This window comes from Acanthochromis polyacanthus, chromosome 2, assembly GCF_021347895.1.
Source record: "Acanthochromis polyacanthus isolate Apoly-LR-REF ecotype Palm Island chromosome 2, KAUST_Apoly_ChrSc, whole genome shotgun sequence".
NCBI lineage: Eukaryota > Metazoa > Chordata > Actinopteri > Pomacentridae > Acanthochromis > Acanthochromis polyacanthus.
The window spans coordinates 4,270,152-4,288,900 of record NC_067114.1 but is presented as its reverse complement, the minus strand read 5'-3'; the positions used below and the strand labels follow the sequence as shown (position 1 = coordinate 4,288,900).

At 40.3% G+C, this 18,749-nt stretch overlaps 1 protein-coding gene across 2 annotated transcripts; it reads left to right on the top strand.

Annotated features, from left to right (window-relative positions):
* Nucleotides 1-4,201: 4,201 nt before the first annotated feature.
* usp8 (ubiquitin specific peptidase 8) lies at nucleotides 4,202-18,212 on the top strand. Of its 2 annotated transcripts, none has more exons than XM_022199640.2 (19): nucleotides 4,202-4,315; nucleotides 5,728-5,904; nucleotides 6,531-6,675; nucleotides 6,827-6,912; nucleotides 7,042-7,183; nucleotides 8,352-8,394; nucleotides 8,558-8,729; nucleotides 8,879-9,041; nucleotides 9,127-9,268; nucleotides 9,386-9,663; nucleotides 9,760-10,275; nucleotides 11,122-11,196; nucleotides 11,313-11,611; nucleotides 12,272-12,493; nucleotides 12,581-12,791; nucleotides 13,987-14,223; nucleotides 14,561-14,703; nucleotides 14,866-14,998; nucleotides 16,619-18,212. In XM_022199640.2, exons 2-19 carry the CDS (start codon nucleotides 5,801-5,803, stop codon nucleotides 16,775-16,777), a joined length of 3,270 nt encoding a protein of 1,089 aa, XP_022055332.1. In that variant the 5' UTR covers nucleotides 4,202-4,315; nucleotides 5,728-5,800; the 3' UTR covers nucleotides 16,778-18,212. The 2 variants fall into 2 exon arrangements, with proteins under 2 accessions (XP_022055332.1, XP_051794389.1); XM_051938429.1 differs by having other exon boundaries at nucleotides 12,581-12,794.
* Nucleotides 18,213-18,749: the final 537 nt, after the last annotated feature.

Sequence of the window (18,749 nt, the reverse complement as noted above, 5' to 3'; positions counted from 1 at the left end):
CTGATGCTTCGTGTGTTCAGCAGCAGCGATCACAAAACTATATAGACCCCGTAATTTAGAGCACGCCCTGAATTAGTGACGCATTTGAATCGCCAAACAAATGTCTCCCATGTGTTCTTTCCATCACACATCCACTCCACATTTGCACTAAATGTTTACCCTCCTCTCGTGGTGATAAACTATTTAGGGGTGATTTTATATTTTCTGCAGTACATCCTACGAAATTTGTATATTTGCAGTTAGAAGAGTTTTATTTGAACAGAAACTGACCATTGCTGATGATTTACAGGTGTGTTTCCATTTATTTACATTTTTGAATTGCATTTTTATTCAAGTGTTGTCATGTCATTGTTTCTAAAATTTTGATATTAAGACAGAGTGCAATCAATGAGCAAACTTAGAACAAATTACAGATCCAAAAACACATTTCCTTTTTATTTTAGTTCAGTATTTTCTACAAAAAATTTGAACGATATATAAGTTAATAAAAACAAAGCACAGATGATTTGTTTGAAGGGTTATTATCACTGGATGTACATCAATAGCTAATAGAAAAGTTACATTTATGATGCTAAACTACAAGAACTGTCCTTTTTTTATTTTCAGTTGGTAAACCATGAATTAACAGGAAATTATGTTTTTAGAAACAGGACAAAGTTTCAGCACATTTTCTACTATTTTCTGTTTTTTCGAACATTTTAAGTTTTCATATTGTACATTTAACATTAAATAGAAAAAAAAATCAAAACAAGCTATTTTACTATAGATACAAAGATACAAAATTCCAAATGCCAATGTCGTTTATTTTGAATTAGAGATTCAGCATTAAATAGCAGAATTATTTTTTTAAAAATGTATTTATATTTTTATATCGTTCTTTCTTAAATGGATTAAATTTAATACATGAGTAATCTAATGATGTGATGGATGATAGTATAACAGGTGCAGTGGACATTTTTCTGTATTGTGTTCTTTTACCTTTATTTTGGGCGCATTTTCAAAGAATGTGAATCCTTCTACCACTGCTTGTTTCCAGTCTTTATGCTAAGCTAAGCTAACTTGCTGACCTAAATGATACAGTTTGCATTCTCCGTTTTCCCCTCATCACATCTTGTCTACATGCACTGGACGATGTCTCTTCACAAACCACTCAGAAGGTAAAATTCAGGACCATTAGGCAGAAAACATGAACAATGAATGAACACACAGTAAAAGGTAATAGGATCATGAGGGTCGAAGCCGTCTATGTCACGGCTTATCGCTGCCTTTTAAACTCTGACAAAAAGCTGGAGCAGCACCTGGACTGTTCACACACTGCACTGTTTGCTGAGCTTTGTGCTCGACATGTGATAGCTTTCATGTGGCTCTTTGGGGAAACTAATAGCTGGATGCAAATCAAACCCCCATTCAAACACAGCAAGCAAACATTAGTGTTGTATTAGAGAGACTGTGATGAGAGGAAACTGATTCTCTGAAATGAGTTTATGTTCATCATGCATCTGGTGTTTATAGAAGCCAATTCTTTATTATGAAAATACAGATTTAATAAACTTAGATCTTATTTCTAGAATGTTTATTTAAAAGACAGAGTCCACACTTTTGTTTTCGTCATACTTTTTTGCACGATTTACTGTTCTTGATTGTACAGATTTTCCCTGTTTGGTGAAATTACAGATAACAACAAATAAAATCTCAGAGAAAAAAATATTCATTTACACATTAACTGTAAAAACACAATGATACAAAACTGTAAATAATGTTCAAATCTAAACTCTGTGTTTTTACAAATTTTAATTTGTTCTCTTCCAGTGTTCGACTATAAAATGACGCTATTTTTGCTATATTTAAATCAGAAAAAATGTGATATTTTACAGATGTTTATCATTATTTTAGAAAAAGATTTGATTTATTAAAGACTGAAAATATTTTAAATAATTTTCAAACTGTTATTTTACAGATTTTCCTATTTTTTATACACAAGTGATTAAATAAAGTATTATTTAATGGTTAACTGCAAGAAAAAAAATATTATTAAAATTTTCTTTTAATAATATTGTTATTGTATTATTATTGCTAAACTATATTTTTTCCTTCTGGCAGTTATTTTTTTAATCTATAAGGATAGATAGATAGATAGATAGATAGATAGATAGATAGATAGATAGATAGATAGATAGATAGATAGATAGATAGATAGATAGATAGATAGATAGATAGATAGATAGATAGAATTTGTTTATTTATTGCTACCCATCCATCAGCTTTAGTGCAACTCATGCTGTATGGTCGATATGACAGATACATTTTCCAGACCGCTGTATAGGTTAAGCTCAAGTTTGCTTTTAAACTAAACAAACAAGTTCCTTAAATCTGTGCATTGACTGAGACTCTGATCCAGCTGAAGGCAGGACACCCGGCACCATGCAGCGACTAATGCTGTGTGTCGCATAATGAACAGAAATAAGTGTTGTGTGACATGGAGCTCAGCACACTGTGACTATTGTGCTCCTGGTGTGTCTGAGCCTGATGAAAGCAGGTCTAACTATAATTGTGCAATTGAAGCTCGATCGCTTCCTTGTGACATCAAAGTCAAAGTGCTTCATGTTGGGTCTCATTCTGTTGCTTTGATTCAAATAAGCAGAGAATATCGTTGTGACTTCAGCCTTTCACAAAGGAGACCGTGGGCTTGATCATTCAAGCCAGAAGTCAAAAGCAATGGACACTTGGTTTGACATAAACAGGGGTTGAAAAGACGAGTGATTCATGATGTGACTGTCTGTGAATAAAGGTGAAAAAAGAGAAAGAGGAACGAAAAGTAGGTTTAAAAATGTTCCTTTATAGTGGCAGCAATTGTGGCCATTCATTAACATACATTAAGGAAAATATAATGCAGGATATGAACTCATTTATTAGGAGTATCTATATTTTTGTTCTTTTTTTCCATTTTAAATTCCAAACTTGTAGCTAAATGGTTCATTTTTGAGTGCAGTGAAAAAGTAGAACTTGCCCTTAAGCAAGGCCCTTAGCTGCTCCAGTTACACCACTGAATGGCCAGCAGATCATCAGACTGGTCATACTGGGCAGCTCCCTGGTGTGTGCATGAGTGTTTTACTGTGGACTTCTATTTCAGTCCCATTGTTGTTGTATAAATGCAACAAGAGAGCTCTCCATACAGGCATTCGTGCAAAGCTAAGCTCCTTAATGAGGATACATTTTACAGGGAACATCAAATTTTATTGGTTATGTGTGGACAAAACAGTTTGATTGCACAGTCAAACAATAACGTACAGCTGATTGTGAAACATTTATGATACATTCACTGCAACTACAGTCATAACCACAGCGTTACAAAGGTTGTGCAATGTGTCATTTTGATTTCTAGTCCACAGATCTGACTCTTAGTTTATATACAACCTTCATCTTTTTTTTATTTGATAAAGCGCTGATATCGAAAATAAACAAATGTCATTTTATCGCACTGTGTCTGACAAAAATATGAGATTAGTTGACCTTAAAACTGACTGGTGAATATATCTGAACAAGTGCTCACTAGAATCATCTTATACTGTTCTTTAAAGTTAGAGGCTCAAAATTCCTGACAAAAATATTCCATTTTATCTTCAATCTGGCATATAAAGATTTAACAATGCTAAGCCAACATGAATGTTACACAACAACTTGTTAACATACAGCTTTGGACTCTCCTACCGACAATTGTGTATGAAAGGCTGTGGTACTGATTCCAATGTAGACGACATCTGGCTTTATGTGTGAAACCTTTTATTTTAATTTTCTTCATTTAAATTCAGACAAAATGGAGTGTATTGTATTTGGCCCTAAACACCTCAGAAACGTAGTTGCTCTGAAGGGCATTGCCTTGACCTTCAGCACAACATGAGTTGTTTTTATCCTTTATATAGTCATTAATTCTTACTTAAAACAAATCTGAAATCCTTCTAGTAGTTTCAAAACATTGTCAACGTCAGGAACATCCTGACTCAGAGTGATGCTGAAAAAGTAGTCAATGCATTTCTTACTTGTAATTAAATTAAATTAAATTAAATTAAATTAAATTAAATTAAATTAAATTAAATTAAATTAAATTAAATTAAATTAAATATAGAAGAGCAAGCGGTCTGAGAAGCAGAAAATGACCACCGGAAGATGGCAGTAAGACAACATCCGGAATGACAGCCGCAGCAAAACAGACAGGTGAAGAAGAAGGTGGGGGGCGGAAGAAGAGGAAGCGGAACAAGAAATCAGGAATCAGCTGTCAAAAAAAGTAGCTAAAGTGGAAGCAGCGGATTAGAAAGAGGTATTTTTTTCTATTACATCTGTCTTATCTAACAATCTGATGCTATATATGAGTCAGCATTATCTCTGGCGGACATTTCTTCCCTGTTGAATGTGATTAAAGCCCTGAGTGCCGGTTCCGTTGGTAACAGTTGACGGTAGCTAACGTGAAGCGTAACTGCGTGTGCTAACCAACGTAGCTAGCAGGCTAACTAGGAAGATAACAAATCTAAGTTAACGTTTAATTGGCTAAACTACATTGATATCAAGCCAGTGGGCGGTTTTATGCTCCAAGTCGATCGGTTTAACTGTCCGTTAACCGGCTAACGTTAGCAGGAAAAGTATTTGATGTTGTTGTTGTCGTCGGTGTTGACATGTCCTGCGCCAGCTAACCACAGCAACACGCTAACTGCTGTGAGAGCAACACGGTGTCGTAGCTAAAAGTCACTTATCCTGCATGTCATGTCATGTTTTTAGATTAGAATAGAGAAGAATGCGTTAATTGTCATTATACACACACAGCATACAACGAAATTAATGACTACTCTTGTGTATATTGCACTGTTGACAAGTGAAAAACAAACAAACATTGAAAACGACTATCATGTGTTCAGTTCCCGTATTGCACTTAAAACGTGATGGTGAATCTGGAGGTGCGGGCCTGGGTGGTTCTGTATTTTTTTTCCTGAGAGCAGCAGTGAAAGCAGGCTGTGTCCTGGGTGTGAACTATCAGAAGTGATGCTTCTGCCCCTGCGCAGACATCTGCTGTTATAGGTGACAGAGAGGACAGCTGTGCTCTTATGAAGCTCTGTGCTGACTTCTTGACTCTTTCCAGAGCCTTCTTGTCAGCCTTAGAGCTGCTCGTGTGCCACACTAATATGTTGTGGGTGAGGGTGCTTTCTGCAGAACATCTGTAGAAGGACAACAGCAGTTCCTGGGACGGATTGACCTTCCTCAATGATCTTAAAAAAGTACAGACGCTGCTGTGTTTTCTTCACAAGGGCACTGGCGTTAGTGCCCATCTAAGTTCCCAGGAATATAAAGTCACTGACCCAGTCACTGACCACTGGTTGGTGAGGTTCAGGACCTCCTCTCTGTAGGCCGTCTCATCATTGTTGTGAGTCAGCCCCACCACAGTAGTGTCATCCACAAATCTTACAAAGATGTCATTGCTGTGAATTGGTGTACAGTCATGGATGTATAGGGAGCACACAGCCCCGAGGGACCCAAGTGCTCGCTATCAGAACTGAGGAGTTAGCTTAGCATATCATTATTCTGGCAGTTTTTAGATCCTACATGAAGTGTTTTGTCGCAGAAACGTAACATTGAGAGCTGAAACAGTTAACGATTTTAATTATACCAGGAATGTGTGTTTTAATGTCATATAAGCAACATTTGTTTACTTGCTTTTGCTACCACACAATTTTTTTCCAGAGATGTCCAGTGCTTGTGTACAGCACTGACTGGTCGCCTGCCTGAGAGCTCTGATTGAAAAACATCCGCCAAGATGCCTGCAGTGTCCACCGGAGTCAAAGAGCTGTATCTGTCCACATCTCTGGGCGAACTCAACAAAAAAGCTGAAATTAAGCCGGACAAGACGAGCACCAGAAAGTAATTTACGTTTACTATTGTCCTTCCAGTTGGTATCACACAGTAGGGTTTAATGATTAATCAAAACCTTATCGAAATGGTACGGTGGTACAATATCCAACAACAACAAATCTGCATTATAAATGAAGCGTTTGCAAATCAGATTTCCCAGATGTCAGAGAACATGAATGTTTGGTGCCAATTGCTGCAAAAATCGAATTCACTCATCATTTTTGATATGTTACTTTCAATAGAAAAGAGAGGAAAGTGAGCTTTCCCGTTAAAGTCGTCTCACACATCACAAAATCTGTCAAACTAATCACAGTATCACTTTTTTCATATTGTGTGTCCCTTGTATGCAATATTCATGTGACACAAGTGGGTTGTTTAATCAGAAACAATGCAAGGAACATTCACATTACAAACAAGATGTACATTTCTCTCCTTTTGTAGCATCACAGAAAGAGGGGAGTGTGAGATGAGGAGATCAGATCTCAACCCAGGATATTTTAATCAATTCAGTTCATTGTCATCGAGACACAAAAACATGAGGGAATAAAATTTGTACCCAGGTCCATGAGTGAGGGAGCATGCTAGTTTCCCATCATAATGAGAGGTTGTTTTTTTTTCTCTCTGCTGTGTTGCAGCTATGTTCAGAGTGCCTGCAAAATCTTCAAGGCGGCAGAGGAGTGCCGTCTGGACAGAGATGAGGAGAAAGCTTATGTGCTGTACATGAAGTATTTAACAGTATATGACATCATCAAGAAGCGGCCCGACTTCAAGCAGCAGCCGGTATAGTTCGTTCTAGTACTGTGCCCTGTTTTCATGTGTTTTTATTGTTTAAGTTAAGATGTAGTGTGTTTCATGTGAATGCTTATTGGCTTGTCGAAATGCAGCAAGTTAGGTATTTATGAATAACACTTTTCTTTTCCAATGTACATAGGAGTATTACATGACCATGCTTGGGCCAAACAGCTTTAAGAAAGCCATTGAGGAAGCCGAGAAGCTGTCTGAAAGCCTTAAACTCAGGTTAGAGGCTGCTGTTGTCTTAGCTATTACACACAGTCTTAATATATAAGTTGCAAAAGAGGACATCAGAACATGCGAGTAAGCAATTTTCTTTAAGTTTTACTAAGCTTGTCTTTATATTTCCAACAGGTATGAGGAAGTTGAGGTTCGGAAAAAACTCGAGGAGAAGGAGAGACAAGAGGAGAAGAAGAGGAGGGAGGAAATGACAGAGAAAGATGGTGGTCGGGGCTCTCCAAAAGCTTCCTCTGCCAACAAGAAGGACAGCAAAAAGGTAGAGATGTCAATTAATAAATATACTCCAGTGGTATCCATTTTAAGACATATTTATTTCAGTGTCTGTTTACGTACTGTTTGAAATTTGTGTGGGTGGCTGAATTGAATCCAAGCCAGGTACAGTGATTGGCATGCTAAACTGAGATTTAAATAATATTCCAAGGATATTTAATAAGTTATGCAGCAAGAATTCAAGGCCATCAATGCCACGATAAACCTGACGTGTAGTTGAGTGTAATAGTTAAGTTTTGCAAACAGATCTTGAGGTTACAGTTATTGAGTGAACCTAGTAAAACATTTACTACATATTTGCATGCCATTTTTAAAAAGAGGAGCTAAAAATTTAATCTGATCCAAGCCTTCAAAAGCTTCTCTTTTCTCTGCCCTAAAGCTGCAGTCAATTCCAGCCATTTTCAGTACAAAAAATCGCTAATATTCTATCTGTAAATAAAAAATATGACGAGAAATACAGGGAATATTGGACGGGCATCGCGAGGTGCATTTCCTTGAAAACGACCGATTCGTGGATTCTATACCGACTTCAAGACATGTTTTGGACAAAATATTTTACTGGCTTGTTTCGTCTGGATGTCCAAGGTTGGATTATGGCCGTTTTTTGTGGAATATTTTCATCTGTGTGTAATAATGAACCCGGAAATGTGAGTCGCGCTGTGTACATTGAAGCCGTGTATAGAGAACGGATGGATGAATATTCGTTTTTGTCGGACAAATGTGTTTGTATTACCCGCTGTGGTAATCACATCTGAAAGTGGTTTATACCGGCGGATTCATGAGAATCTAAGCTTTCCATCGGCGTATAGTGTTTATATAATCGCGTTTGCAGCCTTCGGACATTCTTTAAATTCCTATGCAAATTAGTAAGTGTGCGGGACACTGAAGTTTAACGGGTTAACATAATATGCATTGGAATAAAAATAATTGTGGATTTTATTTGAATTCAACTCACAAAATTTTCAATCTTTAGTCTGTAGTCAATATCTTACCAGCAATAACACTGTGTGCCTAATTAACAAATATGTGAACAGCAGAGTTATAAATAATGACCTTTTTACATTTTTATATGTAGTGAATTATTTTGTGACGAACGAATACGCTCAGATTAAAACTGAATTTAGGAGATGAACCTTTCTGTCTCTGTGTGTCAGGTAAAAGGAGAGCAGAATGAACTGAAGAATGTAATTTCTAAAGGTAAGCTGAATATCACTGAAGAGATCTGATATGCCTGTTGAATTCTGTCGGAGCTGCTGTTATGTTTTGTCCCATCTAGTCTTTCTTTCTTTTTTTTAGATCGATAGTATCAACATTTTTTTATTCGTTATGTTGATTTAATAATGGACTGTCTGTCTGATAGCTGCGCTGCCTGCGGGTGGGATCACAGCCGAGAAACTTTTCCACATGATGAAGGACCAGACAATCACCATAATTGTCATGGATGCCCGCAGCCACAGCGACTATGAGGAGTCTCACATTCAGGTTCCAGCCCAGACGTGCGTCAGCGTGCCTGAGGAGGCCGTTAGCCCCGGGTGAGAGATTATTTGCTAAAACACTGCATGTGTAATTTGGTTTTGGATTCTTTTGTTAACGTGTTGTAGTGTTTCCTCTGTTTGTTTTATTAACTGTTGAACTCATCCCAAAGTCTGACCTCCTGACCTTTCACGTCATGACTTTTCAGAATCACTGTGAATCAGATCGAGGCAAAGCTGCCGGACACGTCCAAAGAGCATTGGAGGCGGCGAGGACTTGTGGATTATATCATCCTGCTGGACTGGTTCAGTTCTGTCGCTGACCTTAAATTGGGAACCGTCTTGCAGAGCCTCAAAGACGCCCTCTTTAAGGTAAATGTTGTGCTCCAATTTATATGTAAATCATGACAGCAGAATTTTCTTTTGAAATACGACGATGTGTTTACAAACTCCACAGTGGGACAGCATCACCATCCTGCGTAGTGAGCCTCTGGTGCTGGAGGGGGGTTATGAGAACTGGCTGTTGTTTTACCCCATGTACACGACCAACGCTAAAGTTCGACCCCCTAGACAGACCATTACCAGCACCCTCCCTCAGTGTGAGTATCACCACATCCAAATGCATAAGGCCCTGGGCTTGAATTAATTTACTTTTTAGGATATTATATGAAGTTTTTGAGTGCAGCTGAATTAACTTTCATTGATGTTTCAATCAGTGAACTTTAGTTACCCATCCCTCGAGGAACCAAAGCCTCCGACTCCACCTCCACCAGAGCCTGAGGTTTTGCCCGAGCCTCCGGAACCGTCAGCTCCTGCGCTGGTGAACGGTGTCGCACCAGCAGAACCTCCCACATCCAAAACTTCCATGGTTGCCGACAGGTTGCCAGACGCTGTTGATTCCCCCGTCACAAGCGCCACAAATTCTGGGCTAGACCCTGGTAAGAAGGGCCCCGCATCCAGCCAGTCACCTGCAACAGCCAAGCCCTTCCCACAGGTATTTATCTACACTGAATACTTTCTAAACTGTTTGGAAAAAGCAAAAATTATGAAGTACTTATGTTTTCTTTTGTCTGCCTGTTTCCTGTCTCAGTTTGACCGCACCAAAAAACCTGCTGGCTGGGCTTCAGATGAACCTAAACCCAGCCAGAACGGGTCGGCGAAGGACCCCGCCCCGAATGGCCCAGTTATCCCAGACCGCTCAGCCAAACCATCCTTCACCCCCAACACTGGTCTGTCTAAAGAAGAACAAAGTCAGATACACTCTGAAGCGGTGGCGGTGATGGAGAAGGCAAGACAAGAGCAGGAGAAACGCAACCAGGAGCGTCGTTTAGAGGAGGAGAGGCGAGAGAAGGAGCAGAGAGAGAAGGAGCTGAATGAGAGGCTAGAAAGGGAGGAAAGTGAAAAGAGGAAGAAAGAAGAGGAGGAGAAAAGGCATCAGGACAAAAAGAGACTGGAGAGGCAGAAGGCAGAAGAAGAAGAGGAGGACAAAGAGAACAAGGTGCGGAACGAGAAGGAGAGGAGGGGGAAGGAGCAGAACTCAGACACACCCTCCAAGAGCATGTCTCTGGATTCACCTGCACCCAACCACATTGTTAGTGAGATAAAGGTGAGCCCTGTTTCTGTCAGCGTTAATCACCACTGCATGCTTCATTTCAGCCCTGTGTCGATGAGAATGTGCACAAACAAAATGAACAAGGGCTTAGTGTCTTACATCTGTGGCTAAAAGCAAACTTTGTGAAATCCTTTGGCATTAACAGAGAGACCACAAAAACGTGTCCAAACACCTTTTAAACAGACAGTTCATCAGTCTGCATTTAGCTCCTCGTGCTAAAGTCAAGAAAACAGCGGAGAACAAAAGACAAAACATCAAATATTATAATACCCTTTTAATACAGCTGATATGTGTTAAGTTCTGGATCCTCAGAATGCATATTTTGTCCACGTTTGACCCAGAGACTGCTGTTCAACTGCAACTTTGTCTCCACACACTTCTTCTAAACTATATTATTACATTACAGAAGTACCAAATTAAGTTTCTTTTACAGTTCTCTTTCATGCTTATTCTCTCATCCTCACCCGCTAGCTTGTTTTGTCTCTCTGTCTGTCTTCTTTTCTTGACTTAAAAAAAAAATCTATAAGTCAAATTTACCTCATTGCTGCAAATGCCAGTTTTCCACAGCCACCCAGAGAAACACGACAACTACGTATATAGTTTAAGTTTGCTTATTATCAAATTTGAGGAAGTAAAGACGGGCTGAGTCAGTGTTGTGGGAGTTTTCAAACTTGTTGGTTTTTGTGAGAAAGAGTACAGCCTTTAGTTTCCCAGTCAGAATTTCCGTTACAGTTAGTAATATGTATGGTTGTGTTTGAAGGAGAGCGGGAATGTTTTTGAGTTTGGAGGAAATAACCAATAACCAATGAAGTCGGTGTGTTTCTTTTCATATTTTCATAGAGGGAGCCCCTGACCAGAGCAAGGAGTGAGGAGATGGGCAGGAGTGTGCCAGGCCTTCCAGACGGTTGGATGAAGGTACCAGATACTTAAATCATAAATATGAGTCAAATTTAATTTTAAAAAAATCGCCTGATTTATTTCCCTAATGGCTAATGTTTTATTTCTCTTCCTCTTCTCCATTTTTTCATTAGTTCCTCGACACAGTGACGGGGACCTACCGATACTACCATTCCCCGACCAATCGCGTTCACCTGTACCCCCCTGAGGTCACCGTTCCACAGACACCGCCCTCCACGCCGCCAACAGTCAAGCAGAAACCTCCACGACCAGCCGAGCCGGACACCAGCCGCGAACGAGAGCGGGAACAGTCGAAGCTGAAACGCTCCTACTCCTCGCCGGACATCAGCCAGGAGCTGAGAGAGGAGGCCCAGAAGAAGGCCGCCGCCCCGACCACCGCTGCCGTCATACCCACCATCAACAGAGAAACCAAGTAAGTCACACAGATCGGCTTTCCTGTTCGGCCCCTCACATTTTAGGAGTGAACAAAGAAAGCTCTCTGTATTAGAAATGGGATTTTGTTGCATTTGTGTGCATAAAATGAAGTGTGTGTTTATTTATGTGGAGCAGAAAAATCATAGAAAGAGGTTACAGAATATTCACAAAGATGGTAATGATTATAGGATTGTTGTAGCAGCAATTTATTTGTTACTTTTTCTTCTTATCGTGTGGTTTATATAGATAGAGCAAACTCAGTTCCTGTCCCTGATGGGAATGGTTTTAGATTACAGACTCCAGGATTGATTCAGTGCTTCAATGGATGTCTAGACAGTAAGACTAAAACTGTTGCAGACTAGAGCTGCTTAATCAGCATTTCAGTGGCTATACTCCAATGTCTATTGAGTTAGAGCCTGTGTCATAATGAATTACAGGTTTATAGTCAGTGAAATGTAACACAGGCGTAAATAACCTTCACTTTTCAGCCAAATATAGATACAGTCGTATTATATTATCTGGTCTCAACCTTCAGTCATTTTCAGTGTTCCAGCAGCTGTGATAAGTGAACAATGTCCTGCCTTTAAACTACACCACTGTATTTCATTTAATTGCATCTCTGCAGAAACTAGTCTCCTTCTGCTCCTCTCTCCTCCAGGCCTGCCATCACTAAAGTCTACTCTAAAGTGGAGATTGTTCGGCCTTCGGCAGCCAAAATCCGCAACCTGAATCCTACATTCGGGGGTCAGGGTGCATCGCTGACCGGCCTTCGTAACCTGGGCAACACGTGCTATATGAACTCTATCTTGCAGTGTCTCTGCAACACTCCTGCCATGGCTGATTACTTCAACAACAACTACTACCTGGAGGACATCAACAGGTCAGATAAGTAGAAATGCTCAACTCTAAAGAATCAGGTGTGAGGGAAACATGAAACACCTCCGGATCTGTTCTCTTCCTCTGTTAGATACAACATTCTTGGCCATAAGGGCGAGGTGGCCGAGGAGTTTGGTGTGATCATGAAGGCGCTGTGGGCCGGACTGTACAAGTGCATCAGTCCACGAGACTTCAAGATCACCATAGGAAAGATCAACGAGCAGTTCTCTGGCTACGATCAGCAGGACTCCCAGGAGCTGCTGCTGTTCCTCATGGATGGACTCCATGAGGACCTCAACAAGGTAGTGCACACGCTTCTATTCTGGGCTAGGACAGTTCGCTAGACTGGATTAAATTAAGTCTTACAAGGGTTTCAATGAAAATATTTACATCCGAATATGTTCACCCTGAGTTAAGTATCGAGTAAATAAATCTGAAGTAATTTGCTCCTTTGACCCGTGGCTTTGTAAACCTTGCCTTCTGCTACCCCTGTATGTTGTTGCACTTTTGCTTGTTAACAATAAAAACTTAGTCTTTTTATCATTTTCCTTCTTTCTGTTTTTTTTTTCACTGGGTTTCATTTTGATGGCAAATTAGAGAGTAAGTAAATAGTTGTGTGTCCTTGGTCCTCCTGCGGCAGTGTGAGTGTGGTGTGTCTGCATCTGTCCGGTCTGATGCTCCATCAGAACCTCTGTGCATGTAGACCCAAGACATGCTCATTGCCTGTGTCGACTGATTCTTTTACTGGCTTCATGTGCATCTGAATGGGGGAGAAGGACTAGGTGAAGTGATATTAAATGATAAAAATAAAGATCAGGAATAATTTGGTGTTCTTTTTCTATTTTTAAACTCGCTTACATATGAAAGAGATTGTTTTCAAGGCCACTGTTGAGCTGTCAGAGAGGATAGTTCTTAGAAGAGGAGACGGCTTCAGACTTACTTTGTGATGAATGTCTCCACCTGGGGTTGACTTCCAGTAATGCAGCCGCCCCATTTCTCTCATGCAGTTATTTTAAATTGAAAGGATGCTGGCGGTTAGATTGGAGCAGCTGGTGACGTGCATTTCTCATGACACACTTTCCATCTCATCACGTCCCCTTTTGTGTGATGTTCTGACCCGTCTGCCATCAGACTGGCCCAGTCCCACTCCACTTTGTCCCTCCAGGATAATTGATAAGTAGTCACTAATTAATGGGATATTAATTAGCAAGTGTTGACCTGCCACTCACATCTTCCTGCCTATCATACTGAGAGTGAACTGGCTGAACTGCATGCTGTTGAAGCTGAAAGATTTCAGATGTGTTGCCACTTTGAGAAATGTTCACTTTGAAATGCAGTCTGTAGTTGCCAGTGAATTTTCTCTTCACTGCTAACTGGCTGGCATATTTGGTATCTGCCGTCAGTCACTGAGCTTTAGTGGGATTATTATGAAAGATTTTGCTAGCCTACAGTTGCATTTGTTCCTGTGTAGCATCATTCTCCCATCTCTGTTGTCAGGCGGACAACAGGAAGCGGTACAAGGAGGAGGAAAACGACCATCTGGACGATCAGACGGCGGCCGACGTGGCCTGGAGCAAACACAAGCTGCTGAACGAGTCCATCATCGTAGCGCTGTTCCAGGGGCAGTTCAAGTCCACTGTGCAGTGTCTGACCTGCCATCGCAAGTCACGGACATTTGAGACCTTTATGTACCTGTCGCTGCCTCTGGCCTCCACCAGCAAGTGCTCCCTGCAGGTCGGTCACATGATGAACAGCTTCTGAACATCCTGTTAGAAAGACCAAATTGTCCTTTTATCAGGGCAAGTTTGAAAACGGTCTTTCATTTGCAGTACTCAGAGTCTTTGTGGAGGATAATGAGACGTAATAAGAGGTCAGAGTAAATAAATAAAGTGAACATTTATGCGCTGCAGTGCTGTTTTGAGTTCTTGACAAGCACATTATCAGTTATCTAACAGAGGATCTTCATGTTCTCTCAACTCAACCGTATGAATCAGAACTAATAAACATGAAGCAGTGTGACAGGTGTTTGTCTTGTATTATGTAACTGAAGTGTTCTGCTGATTCTTGGCAGGATTGTCTGAGACTATTCTCCAAAGAAGAGAAGCTGACCGACAACAACAAGGTGTTCTGCAGACACTGCAAAGCCCACAGAGACTCCACCAAGAAACTGGAGATCTGGAAGGTCCCGCCTATTCTCCTGGTGCACTTAAAACGGTCTGTAGACGTTTACGTTCAAAATTACAAGAATTGTCATGTAGTTAAAGTATATTTTTAAGTTATTTCCGCACTAGTCGTTGAAGTATTTCCAGAAATTTTTGTGATCTGGACTGTGTTTTTCACATCAGCGCTCTTCTTTACCGGGTTTAATTTCTTCAGGTTCTCCTATGAGGGTAGATGGAAGCAAAAGCTGCAGACATCTGTCGACTTCCCTCTAGACAGTCTGGACCTGGCTCAGTACGTTATCGGACCCAAGCAGAACCTGAAGAGATACAGCCTTTATGGAGTTTCTGTAAGTAGAAATTAAAGTAACGCTGTTGTGGAGTGAAAAGTAGATAAATACAGCAGAGATAGCACCAGCATTCAGGAAAAGTCTTTCTGAAAGGCTCAAGAAAATGTGTGTTTTCTTTGAATATGATGAAGCCTCTAGCCAGAGCGTGTAGAAAATTCTAAATGTGCTTGTTTGTTTTTTTGACGATGATGTGGCCAGAGTAATTACTCAACATCTGGCAAACAGAAAAGTGAACACTGCCAACGCCTCAACACTTACAGAAGGAATAGATCTGAAAAAATAAAGATTCAGCTTACCAGTTCTTGTCTGTAGTAACCTGTATTTCTTATTTTCTATTCTCTTATTCATTTCTTATTATTAAAGTTACCAGTTCTTAGAGCACTTAAATGTTTTTTTTTGTTATTTGAACTGATTTATAGTTTGCTGTTATAAACTATATTTTTTATTTCATATTTTTTTCTTGCACTGTAGCTGTTTTTTGTATTTCCAAATAAATAGTGCAAACGGTGTACATATTGTTAAAAAGTGAATCAATATCCTTTTCCATGTCTTTTGCTGATATTATGCTGGTGTTACTATAATCTGTAGTTATTTATTTTAATGTTTATTTGACAGGGACAATACATAGAACGTTGCCACAGAAAAAGGGAAAATGCGATGCGTACAGGACGTCAAGCTTCAGCTAATTTGCGGACTTTGTCCCTGGTCAGGTGCTTAAAATACAATGAAATATACTAAATACAATTAAAAATGCAATGACACAAATACAGTGAATAGTACAATAAATAAATGAACACAGTTGCAATTGTCAGTTATTGATAAAAGAAAACTGAGTTGATTTTAACATTAGTAAAATGCTGTTATGTTGACAATGTCTTGTTATAAATTAATGTTTGCACTTCTGCTGCTGCTTGAGCCAGCGTTTAACTTTCACACTAAACCTCTTCAATTCTGTTTGGGATTGAATTTCTGATGGTGAGGAGTTCCACAGGTGTGTACTTTGCACTGATAGAGATGATCGGCCAAATGTTGTTCTGCAGCTTCTAATTTGACAGTTCTGCTTGGTTCTGCTGCTTGTCATTGTCCTGGAGCCGTCTGTCTTACGAGTTAGCTAGATTGTAATTGAATAGAATAGAATGCCTTTATTGTCACTATACACAAGTACAATGAGATTTAGAGCATCTCCATCAGTGCAAGATACATGTAATAAAAAAATCACAAAAAAAGATAAGTTAAAACAGTATAAAAGAATAAAAAGTGCATGATCAGTGTGATATTGCACATTAGAATAGTCCGTATTGCACAGTAGACGGTTTTGGGGTAGTCTTGGGGGGGGGTTGGAATGTCAGTGCATGTTTGAGTTCAGAGTGGTGATAGCTTTTGGAAAGAGTCTGTTTGTTTTGGTTCTGATGCACCTGTAGCGCCTTCCTGAGGGCAACAGGACAAACGGGTCGGAACCAGGGTGGAAGTTGTCCTTGATGATGTTTTCTGCCCTTTTAAGGCAGCGGGAGGTGTAAATGTCCATCAGGGAGGGGAGGGGAGGGGGCAGCCTTTAACTGCCTTTAAATGTGTATACAAAGCTATTTAGACGAGTTTAACCTCCTTCTTGTCCACTAACAGAACCACTACGGGGGTTTGGATGGCGGCCACTACACAGCCTACTGCAAGAACGTCCTCAAGCAGCGCTGGTACAAGTTCGACGACCACGAGGTGACCGACATCTCCACCTCCTCCGTCAAGTCCTCCGCAGCCTACATCCTGTTCTACTCCACCCTGTGATGCTGCTGCGGGACATGAAAGGAGAACGCTTCACCAGGCCAGGGCAGCACTGCTCAAGCCTAGAGGTCGCTTTTTTTAATTTCTAAAATCACAGCTCTGAGGACCTGGTGCACGTAGCTGCGGTCGAGTGGTCGTGAATGTGCACGAGAGGACGCACTCGAGCGAGTGGCTGCGAGATCTTGTCTGTCCCGGATCGGCGAAGGGTGCAGGCTCACTGTGCAATGCTTCAGCTACTAGAGGACCCTATAGCTGTTCAAACATGCCGTCTGTTCGCGATACTGATCATCTAGAGACTAAACAGATGCTTCTTTAATCTGACTTCGATCCCATGGTTGTGTTGTAGGGCTGACAGCTGGTTCAGACGCTCTTCACTCTCATTTCCATCGCACTCTGTGTGGATGGCAGTATGTCAGAACTGATTTTCAGCTTCCTTGTACCGTGCACACACAGGATTAACGGTTAGATGGCATGTACATACTTACCAATGCTGATGTTGCACATTCAGAAATGTAAATACTCGAGGGCAAGGTGTTTATCTGTTAAGTGACCAAATTATTAATTTTTTTTCTTGAAAGTAGCAGCCATCATAATATCACCATATTCGTAAAGGCAGACCATGTGTTTTAGGGGTTAGCCTTCTGATGTTTAACATGATTAGAGGGACTGAAGAGTGATTTTTGCATTCCTCCTGAGCACAGGAGGTCATTTAGATTGTTGCTTGTTCATGTTAGCCACATTCTTGCACTTATACAATATGCAATCATTTAAGTTCTTTATGTAGGACACATTGTTTAACGGCAGACATTAATACTCAACTCCAAATGCTTTAAAACGATCCTGATGCTGAGATCTTGTCCGTCTTGCTCGGTCCAGCCGGTGACAGAAAACCCTACCTGCTTCTATAAAGTTTCTTCTCTGTTAAACATACTTAACTCTAGACATTATTATAATCAAACACTATTTAGAGGAAAATTTACAGGGATAGGTTGACATCCTCCTTGGCTTATACCACCACTGATGCTGTTTTTGTTTGTAAGGAGGCTGGATTTTTGGTTGATCTAATTAATTTTTGTGTTCAGTACTGAGCCAGAGAATATGAAGACGTGAGAAATTGACCTTATTCACTTAGATGAGTGCATTCGTGTCAGAATTTGCTGCCTGACTTGACTGACCGACAGACAAGAGCAAGCACAAAGTAAAACTGATCTTTTTTTGTTTTGTTTTTTCTGAATGGACCAGAGATGTGAAATGGCAGGATGTGACTCTACTTCCTGAGTAGAGTTTTATCGCCTAGCATGAGATCATAATGTGTTTTCTTTTCACTTGTACATGTTGATTTTATTTCTTAATGTTCTAAAAGACTTTGTTTCAGATATAACAATTATATTAACCTCAAACGACTCATATGAATATTTATTAAAACTGCTTCAAATTAGCGTTTGTCTGGGTCAGTTAGTGCTTCAGAGTCACACTTACTGGATGCAGACTGCAACCGACCGCACCGAGGAGCTGTGCACCTGGCAGCCGTGCTCGGTTTTTTAGGTGAATTATCTGTTTTATTGACAGTTCATGTCTCTCTGCATACAAATGTTCCACCAAAATGATTCCACTTGTCACTATTTTGAGGCAACATCGAAGTCAAAGTGCCACCCACAATGACAGTGACTGGTCCTTTGAAATACAAACAAATCAGCTGTTTTTTTCCCCCTTCTATAGCATGAGATAAAGTGCAGCCAGACCATTATTTACTACCAAAAGTACTGGCTAAGAAAGACGAGCGTTTCAAGACATTTTTGTCAAATGCATTGGAGTGAAGGTGTTTCAACTGGTGGATAAACGTTACACAAAATGAAAACCAGTGACAGGCTGTCAGTCCCTGCATCCGTCAGAATGGGTGACATGAATAAAGTTCTTCCTCCAGCTCCCTCTGTCCAGCGTTGCAGTCAAAAGTGTCGTCTTCTAGCTCCAGGGC